The 15,214-nt window shown below is 39.9% G+C and overlaps 1 protein-coding gene across 4 annotated transcripts in view; it reads right to left on the reverse strand.

Moving 5' to 3' along the window:
* Positions 1-15,214, reverse strand: part of megf11 (multiple EGF-like-domains 11) — a 220,244-nt gene that overhangs the window by 69,882 nt on the left and 135,148 nt on the right. For all 4 annotated transcript variants that reach the window (XM_057836016.1, XM_057836017.1, XM_057836015.1 and 1 more), the window contains 2 exons: positions 2,144-2,390; positions 1,944-2,064 (listed from right to left, as the gene is read on the reverse strand). In XM_057836016.1, coding sequence (XP_057691999.1) covers positions 1,944-2,064; positions 2,144-2,390 — 368 coding nt within the window. The remainder of the gene's footprint in view (positions 1-1,943; positions 2,065-2,143; positions 2,391-15,214) is intronic.

Raw genomic sequence — 15,214 nt, forward strand, 5'->3', positions numbered from 1 at the left:
TACTACTGATATTTGTTTCTTTTAGAGATTATTATTTTGGTATTAACAGCATGTGTGTCAATTCCTACTTAGCACTTTAAAGACATTTAATGCTATGAATCTGCAGAACTTTTAACAAATTTGACAATTATTGCGAGCATCTAAATGAAATGTTATTGGTTTGCTGTATGCCTTGCCAGAATTAATTGGCACAGGGGCCACATTTCAAGGCAGGTTCCAAGGCGGGCACACGCACACACACATACAGTATGTGAAGCATTATAAAAACTTGGATTCCAAAGCAAAAATTGGGCACTATATAATTAACACATTGCTTAGCTTTAGAAAAGTGGAGGTGGCATGTGGGCATCTTCCACTTTATTTTATGGGTTGACACTTCGCCTACACTCGCAAGTACATTTTTGGGTCACATACCTCAAACACTAGTTGAACCAATTGGCTGTGATTTAAAACATTCATCTAGAGTAGTGCTTCTAAATTATTTTCTATTACACCCAAAAAGATGTAAAGGTTTCGCGCCCGCCCAACTCTCTGCCGCCACTGTAAATAGTATCAATTGTCTCTAAAATTATTATTATTATAAGTACACCTCTGCATAACGTTGTGCCCTTTTTTATAAGGAAAAAATAATATACATAAACTTAGAATAAAGTATCACTTTATTACATTGTTATGTTTGTAATAGAAAAGACAAAGTGCATCAATTTGCCTGAATATTTTATTTTATTATTATTATTATTTTTTTTTTTTTAAGTCACATCCAAACTGTAAAAGTACATTCAAGGTACATTTTTTGACCATTTGATACTGAAAAATAAAATTTAATAAATTGGACAGGGGGAACTGTTTTTCTTTTTTTTTGCTGCAGGCAGTATCAGCTCCTTTGCTATGGCATGGAGCTATTTTGCACAGAGCATGCTAACAGTGCTCGCTGGTTTACTGATGTAACACTGACAAAGATTGTTGGCAATATTCGGCACGTTTTCGCTGCAAAACAATCAAGCGGCTTATCAATGTGATCGGGGTCTAATGTCTTGAAGTGACGTCTTAATTGATTTGGCTTCCTTTGTCCGCTGTAAACATTTTTAGACACAGTAAACAGACTGGTCTTTACATACGCTTCGTCATATATCCTCGTCTAGCTCTTCATACATCCAGTGCTCTTTGCTGTGTGCTCTTGCTTGGTTAAAAAAATAATGTGCACACTCTGAAAATGAGAGCACCACTGCCATCCAGTGAGTGGGTGTGCAACAACACTTTATTCTAGTACAGTAAAAAAAAAAAAGTATGTTTCCCCGAGGTCAGATGCGCCACATGGCTCTGTGCCCTCTATTTGAGAACTACTGATCTAAAGGATTACACCTCATACAATAATTCATACACCGTTTACATGAACACTTAGCATGAGAACACTAGAGCACACTGATCCATGTTAGGTCAAAGCCGCCCATTAGGCAAAGTGACGGACATTATTTATTGCCCTGCAAGAGCGGTACTCTCCTCTGGACAGCTCACACAAAGGAATGAAACTCCAGCGCTGCACTCCAATTCCCAGCTGTACTTTTGCTTATCCTTTAGATAAAAACTTAAATCGGATACTTAGCAAATTTCACTGTTATTGAACAAATTCTACCACACAGAATTACAGAACCGGGGTAAACGGTTGCATCTCACCAGCTGGATGCCCTGAACTGGGGAGACCTAAAACTTCTCACATGGAGAATTAATTTTCAAGTATTTGAAATGCTATAGGCTAAAATTGAAAGTGGCCATCAAGTGAGTATAAACCCTACTTGGAGATGTGATATGACTACAGTATAGGCAAATGATCAATGCAGTTTGGTGTCTTATTTTTTTTGCAAGTGGCTGAAATATATCTATTTAAATTTTAAATATTAGATTTGATTATCGAATAAAAAGTTTGTCATGAAAAGGAAGCCTACCGTCCACCCTGCCCGGCAGGAGCAATCTCCGGTGATGTGGTGGCACGTGCCTCCATTCTGGCAGGGACACCCTTGCTCACACTGTGGCCCATGACTGCCGTAGGGACAGCGTTCTCCACAGCTGCCATTGCACAAATAAGACACAGATTTCAACTTAGTCACAGAAAATAAAGCAGACAATTTTATAAGTTGCTACTCACAAGGCACCCGTGTAGCCTGGCGCACAGATGCATTCACCAGTTTCATGATCACAGGTGGCTCCATTGAGACACTGGCATGGCAGTTGGCAAGCCTTTCCATAGTAACCGGGTTCACAGAGCTCCTCGCAGCGCCATCCTTGGTAGCCATCGGTGCAGACGCACGCCCCAGTGATGGGGTTGCACTTGGCCTCATTTTGGCATTGGCACCGATTGCTGCAATGAGGTCCCCAGAAGTCGCTCTCGCAACCTGCAGGCACACATTAGAGGTGTTGGACTGACTCGTAAAAAATTGATATTGCATCAGCGTTTCAATAAGTGACGTTGCCTGGTAGGGATGGGAATTGATATGATTTTTACGATTCCAATTCCATTATCAATATTGCTTAACGATTCGATTCTTTATCGATTCTAATTTGGGGATAAAGAAGAACAAACATTTTGATTGGCATGTAGTTTGTTTAATCAGAAGTCACAACCTTACAAACTCACAACGAGGTCAAAAGAGGCCCAAAGCCTCGATGTTAACTGGCAATATGTAACTGTGGCAAATAGACAAAAATGCATAACATTTTACTGAAACATTTTTCTAATACAAATCAAAAATCCTTTTTAAAAGTACATATGAACTGATAGTGCTAAAAAAAATAATAAAAAAAGAAAATTACTGTCAAATACAACAGAACAGTGTGTAGTGCAAACGTGCAAAATTAACAATTCTTTTGCAGAAAAATAAGCATGTCTGCTTTTTCAGGTAGGATACGTGATCTTTCTGGACTTATGGTGTCTCCAGCAGTGGAGAACACCCTCTCAGATGGGGTGGAGAAAGCCTTCGTACACACAAAGTGTTCAGCTAGTCCAGACAGCAAGGGCAAAGTATCTCTTTTGTTGTCCCAAATATTAACACGTTTATAATTAGGTTGGTGTAATTACATAAGGACGGTTGGATCTCATACAAAATGAAAAAAAAAAGCACAATCTTCCGTTAACTTGGATTTGTTAATTTCCTAGACATAGTTGGGGTACTCTTTGGAAAGGCCTTTTGATATTGAGTAGAATAAAAGTGGTTTGGGACCAGTGGGACCATACTATCTCGTATTATGGGCAAAAATACGCTGATTGGCTGTAGTCGTCAGGTGCATTATGGGAAGTAATTTGGAACGTCCACTTCCGTTAGTCGTAGCAACACAAAAAATACCACCATCGGATGCGGAGGTGTTTACTTTTGTGTGAAATCAGTAGTCAGATTGGCCCTACGACCCACCAAATTTAAATTATTCCGAAAAAACAAAGATTGGTGGACTACCGACCGAAATGCGTATTAAAAGTGCTAATAAAATAGTTTAAGATTATTTTAGATGCATATGTTATATTTTTCTTATAGCGTATTCGACGAGGAATACGATAGATCCATTAATAGACTTTTTTGGGAAAAATCACCATTTCTTTAAGTAGTCTCATAAATAACGACTTGGCCTGTGAAAATCAATGTAAAATCACACGGTGATGACTCTCCAGATTATACTCAATGAGTGGTCCCTCTTTAAATAATCATGTGGTTTTTACTTGCTGAGCGGAGCGTGTGCAATACATAGATTGTGTGACGTTATTCATGCTGGTTGAAAACTATAAGAGACTTGTTAATTAATTGCCAAACAATTCCATGGCATTGTAACGCACGGAACCGATTCTCTATAGCAGGGGTGTCCAAACCTTTTGCAAAGGGGGCCAGATTTGATGTGGTAACAATGTGGGGGGCCGACCTTGGCTGACGACCTTTACGGAGAACAATATATTTAAGCAAATTTTAGCAAGCCATTACATGTGTCACATTTGCGTCATTGTTTTTTTTAATGAATAATTTCAACAATCTCGCAACTAGCCTTGTGGCGTTCTCTTTCGACTCTCGGGCTCTTGCGAAATACTGCTGCTGTGAAATTAAACTAGCTTGAAGTTGCTTCAATTTCTCGCTGCGTATCTTCCCTGTAATCTTGTCGTACATGTCAGCGTTTCTTGTTTGGTAATATCGCCTAACATTGAACTCTTTAAAAACAGCGACAGTCTCTTTGCAAATGAGGCAGACAAAGTTGTTGCGTATTTTAGTGAAGAAATAGTCCAGTTTTCACCTATCCTTGAACTGTCGGCTGTCGCAGTCAACTTTTTTTGTTGGTTGTTGCCATTTTAGAAAATTGGGAGTAAAGGGTCACACGGGGTAATGTTGCTTAGAGTGCTGCTAGCTTTTAGTGGGAAAATGAGGAGCAGCATTTAGTGTGTAAGCTACTTCATATGCTGGTGGCAGTATTGCTGACCAATTTATTAAGTCTGTGTGTGGGCCAGATGTTATTGAGTTCATGACAGAGGCTGGGGGCCGGATGAAATTTGACCACGGGCCGCATTTGGCCCCCGGGCCGGACTTTGGAAATGTCTGCTCTATAGGAACCGGTTGTTGATTCCCATCCCTATTGCCTAGACAACGAGGGAAGACCGAATAAGCAAAACTTACTGATACGAAATAAGTATTCACTATGCATCAGACAATCTGTCAGCCATAAGACCTTGTTCTTAAAAAAATAAAGGCTGAAGAAGTCACCTAAGAGAAAAGCAGCTAGACAGACACAAACAGAAGACAATTTATGTATATGAAGTATTACATACAGTATACACCAAAACAATTAGTTGCCTTTGGGATAACAGTGAAATAGATTCCTTTGGGAAACACACATGAATTTTCATATTTAGTTGTGCTCCGCTAATTACGAGGGGGCCATCCAAGCCAAACGTGCCAGGGCCAATTTTTTTGTCCCAGTTGAGCCCTGTATGTACCAGAACAGAGCCTGAGCCAGGAATGCTCTCTGTTCCAACATCAGTGGACTTTCCACAGATACATTAACATTTTGTAGAAAGTCTTTGCAGCATGGTATCTGTCATACTGTAAATACAAAACCAATATTATACCAATATATCAGAACTTTAATATAGAACAGCCCTAGAATCTTAAATCATTCACTGTTGTCATTGGAAGTGAATGAATTAATGATAGATGTCACTATTGACGAAAATGCATTGATGGTCAAGTGTTACCTTTTACAACTTTGCTAAACTGATTGCATTTCTTTGGAGTAATTGCCCAGACAAAACTTGAACGATACAACATTCATCTCCCCTAATCGCACTTTTGGCTCCCCCAATTGCGTTGTTATATTGACACTCTTAAAAATCGCTGCTTCTTGTGGGCTAGGGTAAATAGCGTGATGACATGACCAAGTGGGGCCGGAGGGAATGGTGTAAAACAAGCACGTTTGCGCACGCACAAGTGACAGGTGTGTTTGGAGGCACTCAATAATCCCACAAACTGCAAGCAAAGAGCTAATCCTTCAATGTTAAATAAACAGCCATTTTTTATGTGAAGAGCAATTGGCCCAGAGCGCAGGTTGCCGGCTGCCTCGCAATCCTAATTGTTCTTAAGAGAGTGGAGTGCTGATTTAAGTGATTGCTATGGCTTGATATATCTCCATCAACAGCAGCTCTATTGCTCCCCATAAAACCACAGTTTGAGGCCTCTTCTCTGCAGCCTTTTAGGTGAATATTCCCATATTGATTGCTTTGCAGGCTTAGGGGCCGACACCGTTTGTATGTTCGCTTTGCCGGAGGTGTGACGCGCCAATGTGGGAGCTCAATGAAGCCTATTTCATGGTTGCTGGCCAAGCTTGTTTTTCTAGAAACTCAGCAGGAAGATGATCAGTCTCTTCACAGATACAGACAGGTCCACTCAGAGGGTGGTCTTTGCATGGCGACTATGGTTTCTTCAGTACAAATGACGTACAGTACATACACATTAAATACATATCTTCTGTTGAATACTTGTATTTTTTTTTTTTAATTAGCACTATTATCCATGATTAGCTGGATTGTATGTAATTATTTATCATTCATTACCTTTAACCCCTTGCCCACAATATCAAGAAAAAAAGGTGGTGGTGCAAAGTAAGAACTAATAACAGCACATCCCACTCCAAACTCCACTTCATGTGGCATATGAAACTTTTAAAACCTCTCTAAAGTTTTGGTACAAGTACCACCATTGGTATGCCAGCTCTAGTGTAGAGAATTGAGAACCGGTTCTTATAGAGAACCAGTTCAGTGTGTTCCAATTCCATGGAGTTGTTTGGCAAATTACTTAATGAATTACTCAATTACTCTCATGTTGGGCAAGTTTGTTTCAGCACAGTCACATAGTTACTCATGGAGAGACTTCTCTACAAGTGTAACCTGGAGAGAGCCGTGCCAATTGAATTTGTTTCGACTTTCACAGGCCATGTCATTATTCATGAGACTACTTAAAGAAATGCTGATTTTTCTCAAAAAGTCTATTAATGGGTCTATCATATTCCTCGTCGAATACTCTATAAGAAAAATATAACATATAGGCATCTAAAATAATCCTAAACGATTTTATTAGCCATTTTAATGCTCCTGTTAGAAAGATTCCATGGGTATGCGTTCGTTCCCATAGCAACCAGTCGTTACTTCCGGATTTTGTCTTACGTAATGCGCGCTGCGTATTCTGGGACCGAGGATTAGGCGTAAGGTGCGCATTTCGAGCAGAGGACAGCCACCTGTTAGAGGAAGTATCTGTGTGCGTCCATGAACCAATGAAAGTATTTCCTCTTCATGCCATAAAGTTCTTATGATAAGTTAGAGCAGTTATCAGCGCGACCGTTTCGTGTTTTTACTGTTATGTCGGCCGGTTGCTGCCGCTTGTTCTCGCTGCGTCAAGGAGAGCGTTGTTTACATTATATTCGTGTTGCACATTTGTGTTAAGAGGGAATGTGTTAGTTTAGCATCGTAAGATGATGTTGTACATCCATATGAGTGTAAAGTGCTTAGTTTTCGCCACTTTTATGGCCAGGATGACCACGCATGCACCCAGCGTGATTCCGGGTGTGTCCGCATGCTCGCCCCCCCCCACACACACACACTTTTGTGTCATTATATTGTGCGAGTTGTGTACGTGTGTTATTGACTGCAATTTGCATTGTTTATTGCATCAGCACTATTATGATGTAATTTTCTTTCCTTTCAGAACCACACATATACCCACACATTCCAGTCTTCTTCCACACGCATACAAATACATCAACATCTTTCCACGCATACTCTCATCTGCTCATTGAGTGATTGTTATAGCAAGTGCCATTGCCTGTATATAGTTGTGCCTGTTGCCAAGTTGGATTAAAAGTGCCAAACCCTAACCCTAACAGACACCCCGAGGTGAATGAATCATAAAACATATTGAACCCAGAACCTCATACAGTCCATTAGTCCAAATTAGAATCGATAAGGGAATCGATAAAGAATCAAATCTTTAAGCAATATCGATAATGGAATCGGAATCGGAAAAATCTTATCAATTCACATCCGTAGCTGGCTCCCTCTTATAGTACATGAAAGATTGACTGAATTAAAATGTTCAAAAATCTTTTTAAAAAATATCAACGACAGTACTGAGTGCATTTATCAAGTTTAATTGTATTCAACTTAAACTACCAAAGACTTACATAGATTTTTAAAAACTGTTTCAGTTCACATTTTTAGGATCAACTTTGAAGTGCTATTTCATTTAACTTAACCAATAAATACATCCCTGTCAAAATCAAAGCATAGTTTTGAGGATCAAACTGTGCCTTATGTAAAAAAAAAAAAAATCAAACATCAGTTTTTTTGTCTTAAACATTTTTGTCTAGTATTTTAACTCACTGGCTGTCATTGATAGCGGTAGGCATCCAATTCATTGGCATGAGTGTAACGGAGTCTTTTTGAAGTAGAAAATGCCAATACTGGAAAAATTGTGCGGGGATGATTCCCATTATTTTGGAGGCATTTTAAAGGCACTATAATTTCGTATTTTTTAATATTCGTATTTATTTCCCATCCACTTCCTTGACGAGGCGTCTAGTCCAAGTCAAAACTTTCAAACCATTCACGCAACACAGGCTCTTTTGATTTTGCCCCTTACATTTATGATAATAGTAAAAACGTATTTTTTTAAACAAAGAAAGCCTCATTCAAAAGTCACAACATGTAAAATTTCAGAATTTATTTACATTATTTTAAATCCAATTTTACTATACAATTATCCATCACGTAATTTAAACATTCAAAAATTAAGACGCAGAAAAATGTATACAGTTTTTGACAAAAACACAGTTCGACCAAAATTTGACAAAACATCCCAATTTATTTCCAACAGCCTCATTCATTCCTAATGGGAAAGAGGAAAATACCAATATTAACCTGGAAAAAAAAAAAAAAAAAAAAAAATTTCTACAATAAGTTACCCAGAAATACCCTAAAATCAACAGGAAACTGTCTTAAATATACAGGGAGTGACCCCTGAATGCCCCAAAATGTGCAGGAAGTGACCTGTAAGTACTCTTAATTTAACATGAAAATAATCCCAAATTTTTTAACATAGTGTTTAACTCATTGCTCGCCATTAACAATGGTACACATTCAATTCATTTAAACTGAGAGGACTGGGTATGTATGCTCATCCTTCAGTACCATTGACAGCTCTAGACACCCAATTCATTTTGACTGTTTCCACTGAATCAACGTATAGCTGTGGAGCTGCCACTCAGTCGATGCTAACTGCTGGACTTTATAAGGGAGGCAGGGTCGGTTCTCAGAGCGCTACCACTAATCCGAATGCATTATTTTGTATAGTTTTGGGTTGCGGTTGTGTGTATTTTGAGGGGTTGAAGATGGTTTTACCACAGACGACAAGTCACCTAAGACATCTTGGGGTTGTTCTTTTGGGAAACAATGCTCACGTTTCCGTGCGATTGAAAGCGCTAAACGTCCAATACATTTTGAATGGAAGGGCTGTCAGCGATCATTTGCTGTCATCCATTCCAGTACAAATAGATTAGGCATCTAGCGCCGTCAATGGCATCCAATGAATTTATGTTTGCCCTGATAGTGGCACTCAGAAAGCAAAGTATTCTTTGAGATGGTACTTGCTGTTTACTTTTCTGTCAGCTTCCAGTGAGCGGGGCTAAATTGAGTGACGTGACAATTCGTCTCCAGTGAGTTGTTTTGCGCAAGAAACGTGTCTCATGGCACATCTGAAGCAGCGAGGCTCGCTATCCAACCCATTAACTTCACCGACCCGGGTCAGGCTGCCTAATGAGCGGACGCTTACACAAAACGCCTTAACTCAGAGCTCATATTGTCTAAGAGTAAGGATGTGGATAACCTCACATACAGGGGAGAAAAAGAATCCCAAGGTGCTGGGTATAATCTCCTTGGCTGGAACAAAACAGATTGCATTGTGAGGAAGGAGCCAGTGGCAAACTTTTGAAGGTGACGTCCAAAGCAGGGGCTAAGAAAGCCGTGGCGCTGCAGTGCCGAGCTTTGAAGTGCGCTCAAGACTCGGCGTGATGAGTGACCGGCTGCAGTGGGATTAAGAACAAACAACTTCTAGTAGCTGACTCTGCTCACAAGTTCTCCTGAGTTCGTACTGATTGACATTTTAGGATAAGGTGACTAAAGTTGCCAGAAAAAGTCAAAATGGAGGAGCCAAACTCTCAAAAAAAGGGATACAGCATCTGGAAGTTGGCTGCAAGACAACTGCTAAGTTTTCATGATTAATCTGTTGCAAAAAGTCAGTAAAAACCAGTGTTGTTTTTATCAACGATGACGCTAATGAAAATATTCGTCAACGAACAATTTTTTCATGACAATGACGTGACGAGCTAAAAACTTGTCTTGGGAGACTAAAACATAATGAAACGGATGCCAGACGAGATGAGAACGAGATGAAAATTTGCCATAGAGTCCGTCATAAGTTCACAATGTGTGACATTTTCTTATTGTATATATAGTCAGCACGCATCTTTGCAGTGTTTGGTCCTGTGTGCTGCGTGCCCCACACACATGCTTACTCACTGGTAAGCAGAGGCGTAGCAAGGGTCCCCGGGGCCCCAGGCAACTAGCAACAAGGGGCTCTTCGAGCATGTGCAAGTAAGGTGGACAGTTGGACTTGGAGCAATAGCATATTTAATGAAAGTATAATTACGCCTCGGTATCATAGAGCGCTTTTTAGGACAAAGTGCCCAGCTTCTATTACATTAGGACATAAAACTACCATAACATAGTACACTCACCGCTGTCTTGCTTCCTTTTTTTCCATTTCTGCTTTTCTTTTTTTGTCGCTTCCAGAAGGATAACTTCTCATCATTTTTGATACACGCCAATTTAAAAAAAAGCCAAATTGCCGCTCACTCTCATTCTGAGTCACGTGTGGGGAGGGGGGGTAGAGCGAGTGAAGGGGCCCCTTCAGGGAAGTCAGACACAAGGCTTTCACTGGCACTGTCACACTTGTCGCTGCGACAGTGCAGTAAAGCTTCTTGTGCTAAATCTGTTGGCCCTCTGGGGGCCCCTGCTGGCTGGGGGCCCTAGGCAATTGCCTGGATTGCCTAATGGGACACGACGCCTCTGCCGGTAAGCATGTGTCCACTCCAGGCTCCTTTTGTTAAACGTGTTAGGTGTTGCTTGGTAAGTTTTGTTTTATCTTGGCTAGATATGACATATTGTTTTAGCCTTTAAACATCTGTGCGGAGTCATCATCACACACTAAATGGAACTTAGTATGTTAGTGGTAGCATAGAGTTTGCGTTACCATTAGGATTTAGCGTGGTGAGTGTTGTCTTAAACTCTTGGAAAACTTTTTTACATACAATTTGTGGCGTCCAAGGGAGTTTAATTAATTGAAAATAATTTACTGTTTTCCAGCTGAGTGTGTATTGTCATCACAAATATGGTGATATCCTTGTACACATGACAATTATGTGCTCACCTGTCAATGTTCATTTGAAATTGTTGGTAACCTTTTATTTTTCGATTTAAAGTACCTATCAGAGAGATAAAGCATGTTAATTTCATATTTCACGCGGTATTTTGTGCTCCTGAAGGAAATGGACCGCTTGGATGTGTGTGGAAGCGATCGATTTATATATTCAATTTTTTTTTATTCGCGCTCCATGAAAATGAATAACTTCCTGTATTGAGGAGGAATGCGAATGTGACGTCATCCGGGTCAGCATCTCACAATACAGCCTTGCTTTATAGCTTGCAGATGGACTGCGGATCAGCTGATTAATCCGTTTATGTTTTGCATCACGCCAGCCAAATGTGTTGCAGGGTTTGGTTGCTGCACCAGGGAGAGGCGTGTGAGCCTTTTGGGTTTCAAAAAGTTCCCATTCACTGCGGATAATGGCCAAAACAAGTCCGACAACTGTGGGACCATTGGACCGACGAGGAAGTGAGTAAGCTACGTGTTTTGTATTATGTCATATCCTGGGATCGTGGCACACATTTTACTATGGAGATGGCTTTCATTTTGTGGCTGACAAATGCTCCTTGTCCACCAAGAAGGCCACTCGGCTGATGACCGGCGGCTTGTCGCACACCCTTCTGGGTCCTCTTCGCGTGCCCGCCGGGAGAGCGCTGTACTCGGTTTATGCTCGTGCGGTTTTCCATATCGTCCAGACTTCCAGCCCCCTCTGCCTTCCATGTGTGCCCGGCAATTGATCACTATCCTCGGTGTTGGGCTCGGGCAGCTACGCACTCCCCCAACATCGGCAGGTTTGTCTGGCGGTCATTCTCCAGCTGCTTCCCCGGCAAACGAGCTCTCCTGCCTGCAGCAGTGGAACACCGAGCTGTAACTTGCTCGCCGCCGGTGGGGTTGCCGATCGGTGAAGACAATCAAAAACCCCGCCGCTGTGTGACATGATCTGGGGTAGTTTTGTGTGATTTTTTGCTTCGAAAGGCGAGAATAAGACTTGGAAACGCCGCTCGGTTCGGTTAGCATGTCTGCTAGCTGTCACGCCTTCTGGTTTGTTTACGGTCTCCGAAGCCGGACTAACGCCGGTGGCATAAAATATAGTTTGGAAGGTGCAAGAAATCGACAGTTTTGACCATTATGGAGTACTTTTGCCATGTCGTACTGAATAAAAGCTTTTACAATATTTCATATTCAATTTAGCACAAGACTGTTATTTGTCATGACCTTACCGTTTATTTAGCAACTGGGGAAAATACTTAGATAAAAAGAATATCCTGTAAAAATATTGGTGATGAGAGATTGAAACCATGACATTTTGCTGCTCTCTTCGTCGAATTTTCCTCATTCTGAATAATTCCCCCTCAATGGGCTGAATTCTAAATCAGATGAAATTGTGACCCTGCCGACGTCATCCTCTAGCTGGGGACGCTAGAGCGCTATAATGACAGGCAGGACTAAACGGCAGATTAAAAAACAAATTTCTCGTCATCTGGGCTTTGCCAAATTGTTGTATATAGTCGAATCGTCTCAAAATATCATTGTAATTCATGCAATAGTGCTATTTAGGTTTTTTTATGCTGTCACAGGCACTGTAATCATGGACTACATTTTTTTTTAAGTTTACGGTAGGCCTGAACGATATTGGAAAAAACTATTGCTGCGAATTTTGGGGGGTTTGCGATATATGAAGAATATTTTACTAGATGACTTGAATAGCTATTTGGAAAGACTTTGGATGACTCATCATGAGCACAGTGTACAGTATTCCATCGTTTTTCGCACACCTAACATGGCTGTGACTCTTGGAGTGACATGTAGAAATGACAAATTCCTCATAATCACTTCTGCCGTTTATTTTATGTCTCTAACATCTCCACATTCTCCCCCCACAGACACACACATTAATTCCAGCCCGCGCTTCCTTGTAGAAACTGTTTAACAAGTTAAACGATGATTGACAGATTGGTGCCCGGCTTCTTTGGCCAGATCAAAGCCATCGTTAACTTTAATAAGCAAGTGCCGCAGTGACTGAGAGCTGGGAAAGGGGGTGAGAGAGGCTGTGCGAGCGAATGAAGCAGTACAAAGGTTTGTGGATTGGAAAAAAAAAATACTATCGCACATCCTTGCGATGGGACTATCGCACATGCGCATCTCGCGATGGCGATGTTTAAACGATATATCGTTCGGGCTTAGTTTACAAACGAAAACCTTTTGAGTAATTGTCGACTAAAAATAGACAACATTTGTCTGAGTTTTCGTTGACCACAAGTAGACGAAGACGACCACATTTTGAAATTACTAAAATATGACTAAGACTAATAAGTATTTTCATCCAAAAGACTGAGACAAAAATTAAAAGGGCTGCCAAAAACAACAGAGCTAAAAACAAATTTTACGGAATAAAGGAAATGATTGCTATAGGAAATCATGCTAATTATTTTATTAATAAACAGACTAATTTATTCAAAGAATACAATTTGTAGAAAATAACTAGCTTCGAATACAAATATGAGAAATAAATATTAGATGACTAATGCAGTGGAAAAGTGAAAGTCTCCAGAGATATAACAAGGTGGGGAGAAATTTTCCAATTGTTCCTTAATTCTATAGTATATTTTCCTAAATGGCAGGCACTTAAATAGACCACAAAGCATATTCCGACCATGCAACCAAGTAAATATTAAACAGTAAATGAATTTATACTTGTATAGTGTTTTCCTAGCTTCAATCACTTTGACATTTACTGATCATTACTGATGACGCAATATCAGGGGCAACGTTGGGTTCTGTGTCTTGCTCAAGGATACTTTGACATGGTCACCAGAGCAGGGACTCAAACCCACAACCTCTAGTTTGAAGAATGACTAGTCTACCATAGCCATGACACCCCATTAACTCATGTTGTTAATAGTTGAGTGAAAAAGCACATTTTCAGCCTCATTTTACAGTAAAAATGTGTGGATTATAAAATGTTATTATTTTAGGATACACTCAGAAAATAGAAAAACAGCATTTTTTGCAGTGGCAAATACAGTATTTATAGGGACATCCCCTTGCACTACCCTGTTATTTGATTCATAGAGTGTATATACACTTGCTCAACATGAAGTGAGTTTGAATCATTAACTCTGCATGTGAAATATAAAACAATGAAATGTTTCTCCAAAATAATAAGGCAGGCTACAATGAAAGAACAGAAAACAGCAATTACGAGAATAGTCATAGTATAATGAAATCAAAGTGGTTAATTTTATTATGTGAAAAAAATAACTGCTGTTAAACTATATTGTATTGTATCACACTAATCTTTCAGGACAAAGTTAATCATTGGTATCTCTCAAAATATTAAACAATCTATTTCCAGGAACAATGACACAAATCTTGCAGTTCAGCTGACGCCACATTACGCACTGTTGCGACAATGAGCTATTCGTAACGCGGCAGGGACATTCAATAAAGTTCTTCAACATTCATCACAGCGCATGAAATGAATCGTGTAGACTAATATTGTGAAGAGTCGGCAGAGCTGGTACGACTGGGAAAGTGATGATTATTGTTCTTACATTTATGGCTAAAATAGCTGAAGTTACTGTACAGGGCATGGTATCTGTTGCATGTTTGATTAGTTCAGGTTATTTATTCATCTCTGGAAAAACAAAGCGAAAACCTTAGCTTTATTTTACTGCCCTATTTAATCGCTATTATCAGTAGATAGTGGGGAGTATATTTAGCAAGGATGACCTTTTCATTATACTAATCAAGCACTGAGAAAGAGCATTTTCATCTTCTGAAAGGGCACTTGTGTATGGTCCTTGTCACCTTTTGTTTCGCTTCTAGTTATGTAGCATCACTTTGCATATACCTGGTGTCAGTAAATTGAATCAAACATACAAAATATTTCAAAAAACACTTTATGAAACTGCTTACAGCTTTCGCTTCAGGTTATAGTTGGTAATTATTTTTATGCCGGGGAAGAAAAAAACTCTTTGTTAATGAAGGCAGATACTAATCGTTTCATGCAAAAAATTATGTTTGTCTGAATGAAAGGCGCTAGCTGTTCATTCAATCGCCCCTCGCAGTCAAAATGGATTGGACGTTTAGTGCGGTCATTGGCATTGAAAGATGACCAATCACAGGTAGTCCTCTGATTTAAATGAATTGTAGGTCTATCGCGGTCACTGGCAGGCAATGTGTTAAATACTATGGAAAAAAATGACTAAAAAATA

This window comes from Corythoichthys intestinalis, chromosome 5 (genome assembly GCF_030265065.1).
Source record: "Corythoichthys intestinalis isolate RoL2023-P3 chromosome 5, ASM3026506v1, whole genome shotgun sequence".
NCBI lineage: Eukaryota > Metazoa > Chordata > Actinopteri > Syngnathiformes > Syngnathidae > Corythoichthys > Corythoichthys intestinalis.